This window comes from Carica papaya, chromosome 6, assembly GCF_054855325.1.
Source record: "Carica papaya isolate Zhongbai chromosome 6, ASM5485532v1, whole genome shotgun sequence".
Classification (NCBI taxonomy): Eukaryota; Viridiplantae; Streptophyta; class Magnoliopsida; order Brassicales; family Caricaceae; genus Carica; species Carica papaya.
The window spans coordinates 37,141,241-37,162,276 of NC_142314.1; the positions used below are offsets into that span (position 1 = coordinate 37,141,241).

Below are 21,036 nucleotides of genomic sequence, written 5' to 3' on the forward strand. Positions count from 1 at the left end.
TTTTTGCTATAAAAAAAAATGGTATTACAATAAGTTTATATATATTAATATACACACGACCAATCATTAACCATATTAGCATGAAAGTTAGTTCATACTTACCCTTGAATTACAATCAATTTACTAACTTTTGTATCACTCAAAAACTTTCACATATATATATATATATGTATATGACTTAATAGAAATATCACCACATTAAATTATATTATCAAGAAATATATACTAATTATTTAAAATTTTAATTTAATGTAAAATTACTTATTTTTATTCATGTATTTAATTAAAATGATTCACTAAATATAAATATATTCATGACATATAATTAAGTTAAGTATCACATCACAATTATTAGAAAATAATTATTTTTATTGATAATATTTTAATTAATTTATATAATATTTTTATTTATTTTCTAAAATAAATGTTTATCCTTTTCTAAAAGATAAAAATTTATTATTATTATTATTGGATTTCACTCATCGTCCTGAATTTAAAAATTTTAGTTGATGCGAAAAATATATTAAAAATATATAATAAAAATAATAAATTTAATTATTTTTAATTTATCTTTTTCTATGATTGATCACCATCAATTATTTTATAATTATAAATAATTATGTTAATTTTTAAAGTGGGTTAAACAATTTATTTTTCTCTTTGAATATTGTAACACCCAACATTTATTTTATTTTTTATTTTATTTTTTTATAAATATAATTATTTATTTATTGAATTTAATTTAATTTAATTTATTTTAATTTGATTTAATGAAAATAATAATAATAATAATAATAATAATAGTAAAAAATTAGTTAAGAATTTAATTGAAAATAATTTTGAGAAAAAAGAGTAAAAATTTGAGTTCTAGAAGTATTTTTGAAAGAAAAATCAGAAACTGGGAGTCAAAATATAATTTAGAAAAATTATACTATGTCAAATACCCGGTCAGCAACCCCGACCAATTAGGACACGTCAGGTGGCAGAGGCGCTGACGTAGGAGGCCACGTGGGCGATCTGCGTGCGCGCGATCGAACGGCTGAGATCATACCTGCGCGCACGGACGACCCAGATTGAAAATGCGGACGGACGGCCCAGATTGCATTACATACGGACGGTCTAGATTGAATCGCGCACGGATAGTTCAGATTGAATCGCGATGAACGGTCTAGATTCACTCTCTATTTAATCGCGATCGGACGGTTCAAATTAAAAGTGATGGACAGCCCAGATCAAAAGCGGATTGGCATAAATAACCTCATCCGCACCCAAACCCTAACCCTAGCCGCCAGAGCCCCTCGTCAGAGAAGACAACCCAGCAGCCGGGGAGCTGACCGCTGCCACTCGCCGCCGCACCGAAGCAATTTCTGACCGCTAAACAAGGTAAAAAAATTTCTTCTTGCACGAAATTCAATTTTAAACCCACCCATAGCTAAATTAGAGTGAAAGAACTGGCCAATTGGTCGAAAAACGCCGTCGAAGCTCAGCGCCACAGCTGCAGGGTGTTTCGAAAAATACCTCCAATGAGGCCCTTTCCGATTCTCGTTCAATGTTATTTTTCTACCGTTGTGATCATCGTTTCCTTCTCTACAAGTTGACCGGAGCAAAACACTCAACCGCAACATGAGCCAGAGGAGTCACCGTACCCGAGAGCCCCACCATCGACGAGTTTTGATTTTTTACATTTTTTCGGCCAATCAAGAGCCCTAAGTGTGTTTTCTCGTAGGAATCGATGCAAGTTTGGCTTAATTTGGCCGAAAAAATGTAGAAAATCGAAACTCACCGCCGTGCCGGATTTTCAAAATTGGCCGAATAGGCCCTATGACTGATTTTTGGGTTTATTTGGGACATTTGTAGGTACCGTAAACGCATTTCAATTCCTGGAAAAAAAATTCAGGGAACCCAGGGACCGTCCTAAAGTGCAGTAACCATTTAGTTTTCGGTGTCGAATAAGGTAAGGACCCATCACCTTATTTTTTATCATAGATGTGAAGTTTGAATAAATAATAATACGGTCTTTTATACAAGTTAAATAAATATGTATAATTAATTACGGATTACTAATAGAACCCAAAATCGGACATTGTTCTCTATTGATTCCTATTGATTTATTTTACAGTTTAAAGGCATGATGGTATCCGATTTAGAGTTTAAAATGCATGTATTACTGTCTTACTTGACCACTGTGTGATTTTAGAATTTAAGATATAATTGTATTACCGGGTGCATGTTCATTGTTTATGTGATTGTATTTAATTTGGTAACGGAGATTAAGAAGAAACAGGAAAGGGATGTGATCTAATAAACAGATAAGGTGACAGCCTCACTAGATATCCTGGGAGATGGTGGACGGACCGGGTTCATAGAAAACTCTACTGTGAATGTTATCTCATACCGAACGAGATATGGAGACTTGATCATTTGGCGCTCATACCGGAAGGGGTATGAGGATGGTCCTAGAATTAAGATTGTTAAGGGAAAGGGTTCACATATAGCGGGGATACCCCTATGGATCCTCATGGATACTAATAGGCTGGTGAAACGAGAAATGGTGATGATTAGTTATTGTTAATGAATATGAATTTATGATATGTTTTATGTTACTGATTGTGCATGAAGTCATTATCTGTAAGATGTTATTATCTTTATAGATTATTTTCACATATTCCCCAATAGTAAGAAAAATGGTAAATAGTTTTACTTTTAATGAATGTATTGGTTTAAATTTAGTGTTCCATTAGTTGTTTTTGGTTTTCTACCAACCTTTACTTCTGTGCTGGCGATATAGTGTGATGTCCTTATCGGGGTAATGTAGCTCACCCCTTATTTAATCATTTCAAATCAGGAGGACCTATTTCTCGAGCCCGATCCGTAAGAAGGCTGCAAGTAGATACTAGATATTTTATAGTTTCCTTTATTTTTTCCATTTCTCGTATTTCTTTCAGAGAATTTATTCTGTGATGTTTATTTAGTATTTTTAAGTTATCGTATAAGGGATGTTAACTTTAACCTTTATTTCGCTTCCACCCTCAAATTATTATATGCATTTCCTTTTAAATTTATGAGACCGTTACAAATATATTTAGACATTTAAAATATATATTTTATTAACATAGGGTAATTTCTATACAATATAATTCTATTATTCTGATTCATTAAAAGAGAAAAGCACAACTCCTCAAGTATATAACATCTATAATTATGAAGTTAATAACAAAAGTAAGCAAATAAAGGTCTATATGTCATCTATAATCATATTAGAAAGGTTAGTTGGGACAAAAATTCAATTGATAAATACTCCTCACCAAACTCAATGTGTGTATATATGTATATATATGTGTGTATATATATGTCTCTTATTATCTTAAACTATATATATGATTTTAGAAAAAGAACTATTTTAATGTTTAATTACCTACTTAATTATCTCTAAAAATTATTCAAAGAGAGCTTTATCGTTCAATGTGGAATTTTCTCCGATTAGCAAAATTTAAAATTAAAAAAAAAGGTTTGGATTTGTTTGTTAATACATTATAATTTTTTTAAAAATAAAATACTAAATGAGAAATATAAGTACGAGATAATATATTATTAAAATAATTTAAAAAAAATAAGTAATTAGGTTTAAGTCGATTCATACATCTCGTTTAAAATTTTTCTAAGAGATTATTGTGTTATTAGTTCTGTTGATATTGGTACATAGGTGCAAACTAATTATTAAAATGTATTAATTTTTATCTTTTTTAAAAAATATATTATATTAAATACGATATTTGGATTTTAATGATATTTAATCGAAACTATTGATTAATGGAGATGTTAAAACTAATATAATTTGGCTGCATTCTCTACAAATAACTATAAATCTCAATAACATATTTTGTATTTCTCACCAAGCTTTTCATCAACACCATACATTGCAAACCCTATTGAGAAAATGCCTTCCTTTGATCACTTCACACTTTTTGCAGCTCTACTCTTTGCTACTTCCTTCCTCGTATCCCCGACAACACAGCATCGGTTATCCCCAACATTTTACGATGAAACATGCCCAAACGTAATTACCATCATACGAGAAATCCTTCAAGACGCTTTGAAGTTCGATCCCCGTATGGGTGCCAGTCTCATTCGGCTTCATTTCCATGATTGTTTCGTCAATGTATGTGATGATAATTCCATGCTAAATATTCATCTATTGTTTTATACACATGGTTACGTATGCATCGGTATAATTTCGTTACAGGGTTGTGATGGGTCCGTTCTATTGGACAACAGTTTTACTATAGAGAGTGAGAAAGACTCTTCCCCAAATAAGAATTCTTTAAGAGGGTTTGAAGTCATTGATAGGATGAAGAGTGAACTGGAGTGTGTTTGTCCAGGCACTGTTTCTTGTGCAGATATTCTCACAATTGCAGCTGAAGAATCTGTTTATTTGGTATGTTAAATTTATTTACAACATCAACCCTCTAGTTTCCTTTTTTTTTCTTATCAATTAGATTCATTAGTTTCCTTTTTCTGTAACTTAGATTCAAGAAAGAAAGAAGGCTTTTTATAAGTTCTGGGTGTACAAGTTTTTTAGTGTATAAAAATTAATCAATTTAGAAAATAAACATTCGAAACAATTTTGCAATCTTTTCGTCGAACTAAGTATAGATTTATAAATAATTTTTATAAGATCTTTAAATTTATTTTAATCACAATTTAAGTAAATTTTTTTTTTTATTATTTTAAATGAAATTTTATGTTGATCGTCACAGGCAGGAGGTCCTCCGTGGAGAAATCTATTAGGACGAAGAGATTGCTTAACAACAAACAAAACCCATGCGAATTCAGCACTTCCTTCTCCTTTTGAAACTCTTGATGAACTCAAAGCTAAATTCTCAGTCGTTGGCCTCAATAAACGCAGAGATTTAGTCGCGCTCTCTGGTATTCTTCTTTTCTTCTCTTACTTATAATTGACAAACACAATTAGAACAATCACTCATTACCAATAAGGAGTGTGAACTTTTTAAGAGGTAGTAATTTACGTTTAAAAAATTATTGGACAAACGGTGCTTGCAACTAGAGCATTATAAATTATATCAAAACATGTACGAACTTGATGAGTCATAGATAATGTAATCTTAGATCTTGTCGCTTTCAGATTGTCATTTATATTATTTTATATAATGTTTATGAGAAGATCCGGTACTTGAATTGTGTTGATTATGATACTCAAATTTCATATTAAAAAAATATATGTGATTGTCGAGTCACGTATTAGAGTTTAAGTCATTTATTGTTATTAACTTAAATTCTTGACAACTAATGATTTGGATCCAAAAATTATTGGGTTAGTGGTATTTGGATAGGGACAAACACGAAAAATAGTTTTTTATTTACTGCTCGTCCCGCTGATAAATTTGTTTATCCATTGTCTATCTAATTTATCTTTTTTCTTTTAATTTAAATGATTTTATAAAATATTTAAATAGATTTTATTTAAAAAAATGTGAAGTATTTATTAAAATAAAATATAATTTAAAATAACATTTAAATATAATACTTAACAATAAATATAAACTAACATTATAAATATACAATATTAACTTATTTATTGATTAAAATTTAATTAGTTCGAATAAAATTAATATAAAATTATTGGACAGGACGATGCAGGTGTATGTGGGTAATCTAATAATCATTTTGTGTTTATAATTTTCTACTCATACCTCATTAGTTACCGGTTGTTTTCTGTATTATTTGAAGTGGGTTATGATAAGTTTGCGGGTTATTCATCTCAATGTTATCTCTATATTTGAATCCAAATCGTTACGTTGATATTATTTCTTGAGAAGTTAGAGGTACTCATTGGACAAAGGTTTGTTAATGCATTAATAGTTTGATCTTAACTTAATGTACATTGGCCATTATTGTACTTCCTTATTGTCAATGTAATAAGTCATATTTGAATAGCATAGACATTAGGTTGTTCCAATATTTCCTTAAATCATGAAAAAATTTAGTGTGTTACATATTTACACAAGAAATATAAGAAGAAAATCTCACGCAGAAAAGATTCTGACATAGAAATTTCCGGTCATTATGTGAATAACGACTTAATATGAATTAGATCAGACTGCAATTTATATTGAAAAATGAGTTTTGGCTCATGAAATTATATGTTAATATGTAGCTGAGTATGTTGATCACAAACACTACATGTGTGGGAATGATACCGGTCAAGAAAGGCTAAGACAATTATCGCATATGTGTAGCAAGAGGAAATTTAAGCTGGATTTATAAATATATATTATGACAATATATATCTTAATCAAGTTAATCTTATAACAATATTTTTCTTTGTTATATTTCAGGTGCTCATACCTTGGGAAAAACTCGATGTGCTAATTTATTTCGTCGACTTTATAATTTTAACAATACGGGCACTTTTGATCCAAGTATAGACAAATCCTACTTAAAAAATCTTCACAACTTGTGCCCACAGCACGGCGATCCAAACGTTTTGGTTGATTTGGATAGGAGAACACCGTATTTCTTTGATAAGAACTACTTCAAGTATCTTCAAAGGGGAAAAGGTTTGCTTCAAACCGATCAAGAGCTATTCTCAACAAAAGGAGCTGGAAACATCAAGTTAATTGAGAAGTATAGTAAAAGTACTAAAGCATTCTTTGAGAGCTTCGTGAAAGCTATGATAAGAATGGGAAATATTGGCGTATTGACAGGAAATCAAGGAGAAATTAGATTGAATTGTAGAATGATTAATGAACATTATTGCTTAAGTAACTCAAACAAAGGTTCTCTTGTGAACGAACGGTCTTAATTAAAATATTATGAGGGTTAATTAAAACAAAAATTCAATGTTTGTGAGTAATTTGGGATTTGTGAAGGTGAGAATTAATAAGATGCTCTTGATAAAGATTTCCATGGAAGCAAAAGTTAGTGTATATAGTTTGCTTTTTTTAAATAAAATCATATTCTCAATATAGAGTCTAACACCTCTAGCTCACCCAATTACAATGGTAACGGCATGAGCTATAGTTCATGGTTTTATGTGTTCGATCTTCTTGAATTTCAAGACTCTGAAGGTCATTGAATAAATATAAAAAATTTGTTCAAACAAAAATAAAATTTGCCAAAAAAAAAAAACCCTTCATTACAAATTTAGTTCCCTTCAAAGTTTTAAAATTGTGAATTATAAGTATGTAATCTTGTAAACAATTTTCTTTGTTCTTATTCTATCGAGATCTCTTGATAATTACTTGAGTTCATTAGAAAATTTAGTAAAACCAATACGTAATTTTAAAAAGTTAAAACACCTTAAATTATAATTCATTGGATAATAATTTTTTTTATATATAAATTTTAATGTACAATGTCAAATTATTTAGGTTATACGTCTTGAATTACCCGAATCTATAGGTGAATGAAAATGAATTGTAATGACCCATTTCGGACATATGTTCTTAAATATTTATAGCTACAAGGAGTATGTTGTACAAAGGTTGCAAGATCCACCTCATTTATCGGAGATATAAGTACCTCGCCTTCTCTCATTCAACTAGTTCGAAACTTAAAATATTGAAACCCTGTTAGTATTTTTTTCACAAAGTCGTCGTCTTCCTTCCTTTTCTTTCGGTCTCTTTGTGTTTGTTCTTCATTTTTTTTCTTGCAAATCATTGTAGATTGGATTAATACGAACTTTATAGCATACTCTTCCATACAATTACGTGAACATTGATCAAATCTCTCTAAAAAATTTACGAAAATTCATAAGAAATTTTGACTCAAAAGTGAACACATGGTTTTTTAGATACATTTCTTGAAATTCAATAACGTTGCAATTTCAATTCCATTGAATTACTCCTGAAAAACCCTTTGTAGATTCATTTCAAAGAATCGTATTCCCTTGTTTACTTCTGGAAAACAAAGAACAAAAAAAAGGCTTTCAACTCTCCTCTAAGAAATGGCCTAAAACGGTGTCGTTTGCTTCCATTAATGGTTGGGTTGCATTTCGTTAGGCTAATATTTGGGCCGACCTTTGTTAGTTGGGCCAGAAAATTGGCTTTGGACCCTTATTTATTGAAAAGCTGCTGTTATGCGAATATACATAATTGTTATGTTATATATATATATATATATAATATAATGTGTGGTGTACGTAGCGGTTATTATGTTGCATATGTTAATATTATTTTTATATATTGTGAGATTATCTAAAAATTCTAAAATTAAGATCATATTATATTATATAGTGATTGATTCGCATATATCAATCATTATATAATATATACTCAGAGAGCGCAATTTGATTTAAAATTATGATTTTTTATACAAAAAGGTAAATACTAATCATTCGAATAACCAGTTATTGATATCAATTTAGTTTCAACAATTTTTTGTTAACAATTATTATTTAATCTTGAGTAAATTTTATAGATATAATTGAGTAAATTGGCGCTCATACCGGACGGGATATGGGGACGGCTCGCTTCACCCTCATACCGGACGGAGTATTGATGTTTATAAATTTGGCGCTCATACTGGATGGAGTATGGGGATGGCCTGTAATTGAGAATGTTAAAGGAAAATGTTCACGCGCAGCGAAGATATCCCTATGAACCCTCATGGATACTAGCAGACTGATGGAAAAAGGGACAATTGTTTTTTTGATAATTTGAATATGAAAGTATAATATGTGCTATGTTACCAATTATATACGAAATCATGGTATATATAATGTTATTGTTTTCTATAAATTTCATTATGGTAAGTGAACAGTAAATTGTTTTATTATTGATAAATGAATTTGTTTAATTTAGTGCTCAATTAGTTATTTTTTATTTTCTACCAACCTTCATTTTTGTGTCGGTAATATAGTGTGATATTTTTACTTGTATAATGTAGCTCATTCCTTATTTAATCATTTCATATCAAGAGAAGCAGTATCTAGAGCTCGATCCGTAAAGGGATTACGAGTAGAATGCTAGTTTTCTTTATTTTTCGTTCATTCCCTTATTTCTTTGTATTTATTTTAAAATGGTGAATTCCGTAACACTAATTGATACTTTAAGTTATTGTGTAAGGAATGTAAACGTTGAACATTTATTTTGTTTCCGCACTTTAATTATCATTTATGTTTTTTTATATTTCCGGACTCATTACATTTATACTCTAAAATAATTAATAATTAATCATAATTTACACTAATTTAGATATAATAATTAACTCTAATTTTAATCATTAAGCAAAAGCCAAAATGCATGAATGTATAAGCTCATTATTTTCATAGAACTTTTAGAACCCAAAAAAAAAATGAAGTTTAAACGTACAAGTAAACTAAGCAGCCTTTTTTTAAAATGTTTGGAGACGACTTTGAAAAATACATTATAATTACATTCACATCATAAGGTTAGGAGAACCCATAGAACAAATTGAAAGCATACCAAACGCGGCCTTAAATTTAAATACAAATTTCAATTTACCCCTTTTAATTAGAGGCTTTTAAACTCAAAATTTTGTGAAATTTTTTAAGATAATTTATTATTTTATAATTCAAACGTCAATCAAATTTATTATCTCCGAAGAAAATTAAATAATATATTCATTAAAATAATTGATTAATTAATTTTTAAAATTATATATATAATTTATAGAAATTATTTCATTGGTGGGTAAATTTAATTGATTTTTCTTAATTTTTTTTAAAAATTTTTTCTTAATTTTTTAAAGTGTCACTTTAACCACAATATTAAAAAAAAAACATATATGATCTCATAATTATATTATACAAAAGCAACCGTTAATAATTAATTTTCATTCTTGTTTTTTTTAATAATTGTAAATTGCCAAAGTAGATATACTAATATATATATATATATATATATATATATATATATATATAGAGGAGGATATGTTGGCTAATTATGAAAATGCATGCAGATAAGTAGCATAAGATAAGGTAAAATAAAATGGTTAATGATTATTAATTAAAAAATAATCCATAAAATTAATAAACATTAAAACAAACAATGAATTTTACAAAATATAATTATTCATCTAGTTTATAATTAATAAATTAATAATAATTTAATTTTTTAATTTTTTTTAAAAAAAATTGGTCTAGATCAAAATTTTCATACCCCAATCTTAGAACTTTATTTATTTATTTATTTATTATTATTATTAATTTCATTAACTTAAATATTAGAGTAATTATGTTGAAATAAAAAAGTTTTCTCTTAAATTTATTATAAAAAGTCGAATTTTAACTTATGCATCGATACTTATTTATTGACATATCGAGTCAAAATTAACAAAATATTTTGATAAATTTTTTTAAGAAAATAGTAAGTTACAAAGTTATGATATTTTTCACCACATCATTACGAAAAATTATACGCTAGTTAATTAATATTTAACTGAATAATTAGTACGTTTAACTTTTTTCGAGATGTTATCTGTTTAGATAGAATTGTACTTTTACGTTTTATATATATCTCCATATAAATATGGACTCAGAGTTTAGTTGTATATTTCGTTTACGATTGTATTATTAATTGTATAGATACCATAATTATTAAAATATATATATATATATATACTTATATGAATATTATAAAATATACATACACATGCTCTTTTTTTAACCTAATAATATTTCAAAGTAATGATGTTATGGTAGAATTAATAGCTATTTACATTTGGATCCCTCAAGTGTAAAAGGAATAGTTGATATTTCTATGATCTACCCTATATAGCTTTTGTCAACAATCATAAATTATCATAATTACCAAGAAAAAAAAATTAATTTGGTCATAAATTACTAAGCATTATGGAATATGCTTATATATATATACACACACACACACACACACACACACATAACTAAAAGTCAAATAAATGAATTAAAACAACTATGTATTATTTAAAAATAAAAATATTTGAATAAGCTTTACTTTTAAATATATATATATATATATGATGAGTCTTTTAATAAATCTTTTAATTGATGTAAAAATTTAAAATAGTAAACTTGTTTTCATATTATCTTAAAATATTAAAGTATGATAGTTATTTTATATTTTTATTAGAAAACATAAGTATAAAAAAATATGGTATGTATTTAAACTTAAACCCATGTATAATATACATATATATATCTATGTGTGTGTGTGTGTGTGTATATATATATATATATATATGTATATGTATGTATAGTTTAATTAAGTTTCTCGGGGTCCAAGATGCCACCCATTCTCTGGTAAGCATTAATTAATCACCTCAATGAGCCATTAATGAGTTCACATTTTACAACACAACATTATTCTACATTGACATTGACCTATACTTACATGTTGTTCATGAGGGAGCAAATGCCTTTAATTTATGAGACAAACTTGTATTTTTTTTTTAAAGAACCATTAATATTTTGACATGTACATTATATTATATTTTATATATATTATCTTGTAGTACCATATCACAAAACCCTCTAATTTATGTTTGATTAAGCAAGAAGATTAGGTAATTAAATTAATTAAAAATTTAATTAATTAAACATTTTGGACTTTTCTACTTTTGAAAAATTCAAGGATGCCATGAGGCAACTTCCAAAAATTAAATTTAAAAACATTATTTGTTGCTCTATAAAAGAAAAATGCATTAAGCCTGTTTTAATTACTTGTTTTTGCTTAATTCCTAGTTAAGCATTTCACTAATTAGGCACTAATATGTCTTCCTCTACCCTTCACTTCTACCTTGCAGCTGCAACTCTAGTTTTCGCAACTTTTGTCTACGGACCTTCTCCGGCTCACGCTCAGTTGTCTCCTACGTTTTATGACGAGACGTGTCCATACGTGACGTACATCATTGGAAATATTATTTACAAAGAATTAAAAACTGATCCTCGTATTGCTGCTAGTCTAAACAGACTTCATTTTCACGATTGCTTTGTGAACGTAAGATTATATCGAGTACCTTTTAATATATTACATATGATTTTCATCTTATTTTCAATATAATTACTTACATAATTAAAGTATTTAATATTACTTTTAAATAGAAACTGATTAATCAAGTTTGTTGATGATTTGAAGGGTTGTGATGGATCACTTTTGTTAGACAATAGTCCTACAATACAAAGTGAGAAGGAGTCACTGGCAAACAATAATTCAGTGAGAGGTTTTGATGTTATTGACAGAATGAAGATCCAATTGGAGAGTGTTTGTCCCGGAGTCGTTTCCTGTGCCGATATACTCACTATAGCATCTCAAATATCTGTTACTTTGGTGCGATTTATATTTATTTTTGTCAATTAATTATTCACTATGAAAAATAGATATAACAATTCTTATAAGCTTGACGAGATATTTGATAAGAAAATATAAATATTCATTCTTTCACTTCCAGTCAGGAGGTCCCTTATGGACGAATCTATTGGGAAGAAGAGATAGTTTGATTGCCAGTCGAGCTCTTGCCGATTTGACCATTCCTTCACCATTTGATACTCTTGATCAGCTCAAACAAAGATTTATAAATGTTGGCCTTAATGGTGATACTGATTTAGTTGCACTCTCTGGTAATATATTTGTTTTATTAGGGTGGTTTTGTCTATTTAAGATCTTATTAGGGTCCTTAGTATTTAAAATTATTAATTTTTTTTTTTATTTTTCTTTTAGGTGCTCACACATTTGGAAGAGCTCGTTGTCTAGGATTCTCTCACCGATTATTCAATTTCAATGGCACTGGTGCTCCAGATCCAACTTTAAATACTAACTTCCTAGAAGTGCTTCGAGAAATATGTCCTCAAGGTGGGAACCAAAGTGTCATCACTGATCTTGATCCAACCACACCTGATGCTTTCGACAACGCCTATTTCTCTAACCTTGAGATTGGAAAAGGTTTGTTGCAAAGTGATCAAGAACTGCTTTCAACTCCTGGTGCTGATACTGCCGATATCGTCAACGAATTTAGCAGTAACACTACTGCCTTCTTCGAAGCTTTCGTATTATCTATTATTAGAATGGGAAATCTAAGTGTGTTAACAGGCACCGAAGGAGAAATCAGATTGAATTGTAGAGTGGTTAATGGAGCTCTGACTTTATCAGATGACAATTCAGTAAGTTCAATATGAACGAACGAAACATTAAAAGATGAATATATATATATTTGTTTGTGTGTGTGTGCGCGCGCGCATATAGAAAATGTGCTATGTGAATAAATATGCTTGCAATGCAAGCAATATATATACCTCATTGGGTTTGTTTACAGCTATTTTTATCAATATATGGTATGAGTTTACAAAAACAATAAGTAGTACACCAATTTATTTCAACTAACATGTAATTTACATGCATATATATGCAATAATTTGCATTATATTATTGTACCGAAGATATATTAGTATTTATATTCAAACAATCAATACATATATATATATATATATATGTGTGTATGTGCTTTCATTTGTTTACCCTTGTTTTTGTTTATTCGTGTTAGCTGTTATGAATTAAGACACCATCATCTATGGATAAACCAATTGAAAGCAAAGATATATGGTGTATATATACATATATATATGTACAAAATAATATAATTAATACTAGAATCTAACAGCGAAGATATAAGGTGTGTGTGTATATATATATATATACGTATGCACAAAATAATATATAACGTAAAAAATTATTTTGTATTTAGTTTTCACGTATGACAATTTTTATATGTTATCAGTCGAATTCTTACATCCAAAATAAGCACCACTTGGTATAAACTATACATATATGTGTGTATGTATACACACATATATATACTTATATTAACTATTAATAAGTTCATACTGTACAACATAAGATAATACTAAGTTGACGTCCACCGACCACGAATATTATATATATATATATATATGTATAGATCTTGTTTGTATTTATCTTAATAAATGCTCTTAATTACGGGTTTTAAGTAAATTAAGCTATAATTTTTATTTTCTCTGGTTTATTTATATACTCAAATTAAACTGTCGAATATTTAATTAAATTTTTTTAATTAAATGATAAAAAATTCACGTATTTTATTTTAAAAAAAAATTTCAAAAAATATATTTTTCAATTTTAAAATGCTAAATTATGATTACCATGATTTATTCACATTTATTTATGGATTATCTTTAATATTAATATAAGATAATAAATAATCAAATTACATCATATAATATAACACGAACATAAATATAATATGTTACCACTAAGTGATTTTCACGTGCTCTCGTTATTTTTTTTTTACACGTACGAATATAAAATTTATAATTATATAATAAATGTATATTAAAATATTTAATTTAGTCCCGAAATTTATTCTATATTTTATTGTACAAACGTAATTATTATAAATTAGTCCTCTAATTTTTTAAATTATTTCAAAAAGTTAACACCGTTTGTTTTTGGATGGAATAATTGGATTTCACTTAAGCCGTGTTTGGATAAAACATAAAAATGAAAAATAAAACCTAGCTTTTATACTATTTCTCTCTCTCTCTGTCTCTCTTCATCAATATCTCTACGTCTCCTCTTTCTCTCCCCCTCAAACTTTTTTTTAACACCCAAACATGGTCTCAGCAAAATCTTATTTTTCCATCCAAAAATTAAACAGTGTTGATTTTTTAAAATAATTTAAATATTTTCAGAATAAAAATGTAACGTTAATTATACATATTAATTAAAATATAAATGAACATAAGAAAGGGGGGGATATAACTAATGTTATATTTCAATCACAAATACCTTTTTTTATATTACAAATTAGTCCTCTGATTTTTTAAATTATTTCAGAAAGTTAACACCGTTTGTTTTTGGATGGAATAATTGGATTTCACTTAGGCCATGTTTGGGTAAAAACATAAAAATGAAAAATAAAACATCTCTACGTCTCCTCTTTCTCTCCCCTTCAAACATTTTTTTTAACACCCAAACATGGTCTCAGCAAAATCTTATTTTTCCATCCAAAAATTAAACAGTGTTGATTTTTTTAAAATAATTTTAAAAAAAATTATACAACTAATTTATAATTAAAAAAAATATTCGGATCGAAAATGTAACGTTAATTATACATCGAGGACTAAATTGGGTATTTGCCAAAAATAAAAAATTAAACCGGTTTTCCGTATTTTAAATTTAAATTCTCTCATATCGATTCAAAGATATTTTTTTCACATCGAAGAACAAACAAGATCTAACTTTGATTCTATATATATTTTTTATATATTAGTATATCGTATCATATATTTATTGTCTCGTAGTACATTATGATAATTATTTACAGCTACCCATATGAATTATTTACGATGAAATGAAAAAGATTAGGTGAAAATAAATTAATTCAAAAAAATGGTAACAAATCAAATCTTGGACTTTTCTGAGTTTTGAAAATTTCAATGGTGCCGTGAGGCGGCTTCCAATGAAAAAAAAAAAAATCAATTGAAAACTTTTCTCTGTTTGCTCTATAAAGCGAACAAGCACCAAGCCTATTGTGAATTACTTCTTCTTCTTCTTCTTCTTCTTCTTCTTCTTCTTCATAGTTAAGCATTTCACTAACATGTCTTCTTCTTCCACCATTCACTTCTACCTTGCAGCTGCAACTCTATTTTTCGCAGCTCTTTTCCACGGACCTTCTCCGTCTCACGCACAATTATCTCCTACGTTTTACGACAGGACGTGTCCGCAAGTGACAAAGATCATCAGAGATGTTATCTATAAAGAATTGAGGACGGATATTCGCATTGCTGCGAGTCTCAACAGGCTTCATTTCCACGATTGCTTTGTCAATGTAAGATTCGACCCAGTACCCTTTAACAAAGTTTATGTGATTGTTTATCTTATATTTCACTGTATATTTTGATACATTATATATATATATATATATAAATATATATATGTCTATTTAAATGTACATCATGGTGTACCCTTTAATATTCACTATATATTTTGAGATGTATCTCTATTTACTTGTATATCGTAGTGGGTATTCAGGGATTAGTGAAACAATATATTACGTATATTATTTATTTTTGTGATGATGAAGATATTTAAAGATTTTGTACAGAAAGATTATTAAGAAACTCAAATCTTTTCTGGTTCTGTTTTTCTTGCTAAAAGAGGAATAAAAAGGGTTGGGTTAAGCAGACAAGCCAAGTGTTTTTCTTGGTTTTCTCTGGAAACTATTGATTAGTAGATTCAGTGAACCTTATCGTTAGTTGACTGGTGCAATTACGGTAATATATATATATATTTATATATATCACACCACAAACACGTACATACTTACATAGTACATATATATATATATATATATATATACAGACACACAAACAAACACACATGGGTTGAGAAAAGGACAGAAAAAATTTATGCATAAAGTAAATGAACTGAAGATGACAGGCTACCAAAACATGGAGGTGGGACGAGAAAATCAAACCAAGATGACTAATTTTCATGTAATTACTCGATGACTAAATGATCCAGCACTGCTAGTCCTTAATTTTCCCTTTCTTTTGCTAATAATTTACTAACTAATCTCATGTAAAACTTAATTACTCAATCAAGTTCGTCGACAATCTGTAGGGTTGTGATGGATCTCTTTTGTTGGACAACAGTCCTACAATAGATAGCGAGAAGCAATCGCTGGGAAATAATAACTCGGTGAGGGGTTTCGACGTTGTTGACAGAATGAAGAGCCAATTGGAGAAAGTTTGTCCCGGAGTCGTTTCTTGTGCTGATATACTCACGATCGCATCTCAAATATCTGTCACTTTGGTACAGTACATAAATTTTTCTTGTTAAGAGAATATGTAAATGTTCATTCTCTTGTTGGCTTATAAACTGTGGTGTAAAAAAAAAAAAAAAAATTTTGCATTTTCAGTCGGGAGGTCCCTCGTGGACAAATCTATTGGGAAGGAGAGACGGCTTGACTGCCAGCCGAGCTCTTGCCGACGAGAACCTTCCTTCACCATTTGATTCTCTTGAGTTGCTCAAACAAAGATTTACAAAAGTTGGACTCAATGGTGATGTTGACTTAGTTGCACTATCCGGTAATATACATGTTTTTTCGTTCTTATATTTGACCATTTAGGTTTCTAATTTCAGAGTATTTTTTTATCACTTTAGCACGTAACTCGTTTACAATTCTCTCAGGCGCCCACACATTTGGAAAAGCACGGTGCTTAGGATTCGCCCACCGATTGTTCAATTTCAGCGGCCAAGGTGCTCCGGATCCAACCCTCAACAAAAGCTTTCTGAAAAAGCTTCAGAAAATATGCCCTCAAGGCGGCAACGGAAGTGTCATCACTGATCTTGACGTAACAACACCTAATGCTTTTGATAATGCCTACTTCACTAACCTCAAGATCGGAAAGGGTTTGCTTGAAACTGATCAAATACTTCTCTCGGCTCCTGGAGCCGATACTGCTGATATCGTCAAAAAATTTAGCAAGAACACTTTTGCCTTCTTCGAAGCTTTCGTGTTATCTATGATAAGAATGGGCAATCTTAGCGTTCTAACAGGGAATCAAGGAGAGATTAGATTGAACTGTAGGGTAGTCAACGGACCTTCAACTTTATCAGACGACAATTTGGTGAGCTCAATATGAACGAGCGAAACATTAAAGAGTTACCTATGCTAATGAACTACGTATGACATAAACAAATATGCTTGCAATGCAAGTAATATATGTACAATGGTTGTGCACTTAAGATGCATTGTATTTGAATATTTTGAAATAATATTTGACTTGAAAAAGTTTGTATTTATAATATTCTATTAAAGATAATATATTATAAGCATAGGTTGCTCTAAACTTTTAATCTCCAACTACAAATTAATTATAAATATGAGTATATATATAATTATTTCAAAATTGTAAACTTATTATATAAAAATATTATTTTTAATTACGAGATTAAATTTAACATAATTTTAATTTCATTAAATTATATTAACCAAAGTGTAATATAAATAGAATATAAATTTGAATGAAAAATAATGTACAATTGAAACATGGTGCTTCTATGATTCTTTTTTACATGTAGGAATATAAAAATCATAGTTGTTGAATTACAAATATTTATAAAATTGACTTAAATATGTATAAAATGTATAAAGTAATACTAACTTTATATATATATATATATATATATATATCAAATAATTGATATCAATGGGTTGAATAAGAATATACAAAATAAATTTGAATCAAACCCAATAAAAAATATAATTAAATTAGTTCTTTGGCATCTCAAAACAATTTAAAGACACATTTCTCTGCATTAAATTTAATAAAGTTGACACAATTTATTATAATATGAATATATTAACATATTATATTATACCCCTATATTTCTTTACAACTATAAAGCTTATAATTCATGTATATCTATACAACATATTAATGATGAATTAAGTGGATTAGGTACTTTAATTAAATCTTGGACTATTCTGATGTTGAAAATTTTCAAGGATGCCATGAGACAGCTTCCAAAAATCATTGACTACTTTTCTGCTTGCTTTATAAAAAGAAGAATGCATCGAGCCTTTTGTGAATCTCATCTTCTGCCTCATAGCAGCTTTACAACTATGTCTTCTTCCACCCTTCACTTCTGCCTTGCAGCTACAGCTCTTTTCTTTACGGCTTTTCTCCGTGGACCTTCCCTGTCTCAAGCTCAATTATCTCCTACGTTTTACGACGTGACATGTCCAAACGTAACGAACATCATTCGAGATATCATTTCTAAAGAATTACAGACTGATCCTCGTATTACCGCTAGCTTAAACAGGCTCCATTTCCATGATTGCTTTGTTAATGTAAGATTTGGTACCCTTTAATATTTATTTTCTAGTTAATTTTACTATCTAGATATCTCTATATCCTAATATTTATATATATAGAGAGAGAGAAAGAATTGAAAGTGATATATTATATGTTATTTATTTTTGTGGTGATAAAAATATTTTCAAAGATTTTAAACGTATATATAATAGAATCCTACCCAATTACTTCACAAGTAATTATTAATACTTCTAAGTAGAAACTAATTAATCAAGTTTGTCGACGATTTGTAGGGTTGCGATGCATCGATTTTGCTAGATAATAGTCCGACAATAGAAAGTGAGAAAGAGGCGCTGGCAAACAATAACTCGCTAAGAGGTTTTGATGTTGTCGACAGGATGAAGAGTAGATTGGAGAGTGCATGTCCTGGAATTGTTTCTTGTGCTGATATACTCACCATAGCATCTCAACTATCTATCAATTTGGTATAATTTATATTTCATCTGTTAATTATATATGTTTTATGATTACATATACAGTAGTCCTAATAGATTTACTAAAGAAATCGGTTTGAATTCTTTTCTCGATTATAACTTTTGATAAATTATTATTTTTTAAGTCAGGAGGTCCTTCATGGACAAATCTATTGGGAAGGAGAGATAGTTTGACAGCCAGTCGAGCTCTTGCTAATTTAACCATTCCTTCACCATTTGATACTCTTGATCAACTCAAACAAAGGTTTATAAATGTCAGCCTCAATGGTGATACCGACTTGGTTGCACTCTCTGGTATCTGAATCTATTTTTAACCGATGGTTTATCTATTTAGAGTTTGATTAGTGTCTTTACCATTTAAATTTTAAGCATTTTATCGCTTCATATAAATCATCTGCCATTTTCTCAGGTGCTCACACATTTGGAAGAGCTCGGTGTCTAGGAATCTCTCCTCGATTATTCAATTTCAATAACACCGGTGTTCCGGATCCAACTCTCAACACTACCTTTTTACCAGTACTTCAACAGATATGTCCTCAAGGTGGGAACCAAAGTGTCATCACTGATCTTGATCTAACTACACCTAATACTTTCGACAACGCCTATTTCTCCAACCTTCAGATTGGAAAGGGTTTGCTTCAAAGTGATCAAGAATTGCTCTCAACTCCTGGCGCCGATACTGCTAATCTCGTCAATCAATTTAGCATTAATACTACTGCTTTTTTCGAAGCTTTCGTATTATCTATGATAAGAATGGGAAATCTTAGTGTGTTAACGGGAACTGCAGGAGAAATTAGATTGAACTGTAGAGTAATTAATGGAGTCTCTACTTTATCCGATGATAATTTGGTGAGTTCAATATGAACGAATAAAGTACTAAAAAAAAATGAAATAAAAATCATATATGCATTGAGTGTTTTGTGTGATGTAAATAAATATGCTTGCAATATAAACAATAATATATTTATGGTTAGATCAAAAAAAACTTGTCACCTGCTCCACCGACATTGTTGTACTGTAAAATAATATATTATAATTAAATATGTCAATTCTAAACCTATATATATATATATATATCATATATAATATACATAATATATCATTTAAACTAATTAAATTAAATTTATTTGGGGGAATATCGGAAGAAAAATCCATTTCTAAATTATTATGTAAATATTCATGCATAAAATAATGAATCAAAGGCGACCGGCTAACAAGACATGGAAATGGACATGAAGATGAAACCAGAAATTCTTGATGGTGATCATTAATTAATTATTTCATTATTTTATAAGTAAATTACGAGCATACTTACTTATATATTTTACTAACAAATTATATGAATTTTTTTTTAATTTTTTATATTAATATGAATAAATTAAAAATTAGAGTAAAATAAGATATCATCTATTGTGTAGTGTTCTGAAATTTAAAAGAAAATAAATTATAAATTAAATACATAAACAAAATAATAAAATTAGAGTTTACATTCGTTACATAATAATTTAAAATATTTAATAGGGTTACGATATTTTAAAAGAATAAGTAAAAAATTAAAAAAATAAATAATTAAATATTTTAGGACGAACTAATATTTGAAGGGAATTATGAGAAAACTTAATTGTTTACTTTTTATTTATTTATTTGATTTTTTATTTATTCTTTTAGAATTATTATTTTCGTAATTTTATTGGATATTTTAAATTATTATGTAATAAATATAAA

The 21,036-nt window shown here is 28.6% G+C and overlaps 2 protein-coding genes and 1 pseudogene across 3 annotated transcripts; all 3 read left to right on the plus strand.

Moving 5' to 3' along the window:
* The first annotated feature begins 3,922 nt into the window (after window positions 1-3,922).
* LOC110809572 (uncharacterized) lies at window positions 3,923-13,444 on the plus strand (annotated as a pseudogene). Its single transcript, XR_015821341.1, has 8 exons — window positions 3,923-4,159; window positions 4,244-4,435; window positions 4,758-4,926; window positions 6,357-6,839; window positions 11,779-11,960; window positions 12,099-12,290; window positions 12,412-12,580; window positions 12,681-13,444. The product of XR_015821341.1 is annotated as an uncharacterized LOC110809572 (transcript).
* Window positions 13,445-15,529: 2,085 nt separating this feature from the next.
* Window positions 15,530-17,804, plus strand: LOC110809599 (peroxidase E5-like). Its single transcript, XM_022035480.2, has 4 exons — window positions 15,530-15,822; window positions 16,617-16,808; window positions 16,915-17,083; window positions 17,187-17,804. Exons 1-4 carry the CDS (start codon window positions 15,592-15,594, stop codon window positions 17,639-17,641), a joined length of 1,047 nt encoding a protein of 348 aa, XP_021891172.1. The 5' UTR covers window positions 15,530-15,591; the 3' UTR covers window positions 17,642-17,804.
* A 695-nt stretch (window positions 17,805-18,499) lies between these two features.
* On the plus strand, window positions 18,500-20,371 carry LOC110809568 (peroxidase E5-like). The gene is made up of 4 exons (XM_022035439.2): window positions 18,500-18,852; window positions 19,111-19,302; window positions 19,437-19,605; window positions 19,721-20,371. Exons 1-4 carry the CDS (start codon window positions 18,514-18,516, stop codon window positions 20,173-20,175), a joined length of 1,155 nt encoding a protein of 384 aa, XP_021891131.2. The 5' UTR covers window positions 18,500-18,513; the 3' UTR covers window positions 20,176-20,371.
* The last annotated feature ends 665 nt before the right edge of the window (window positions 20,372-21,036 follow it).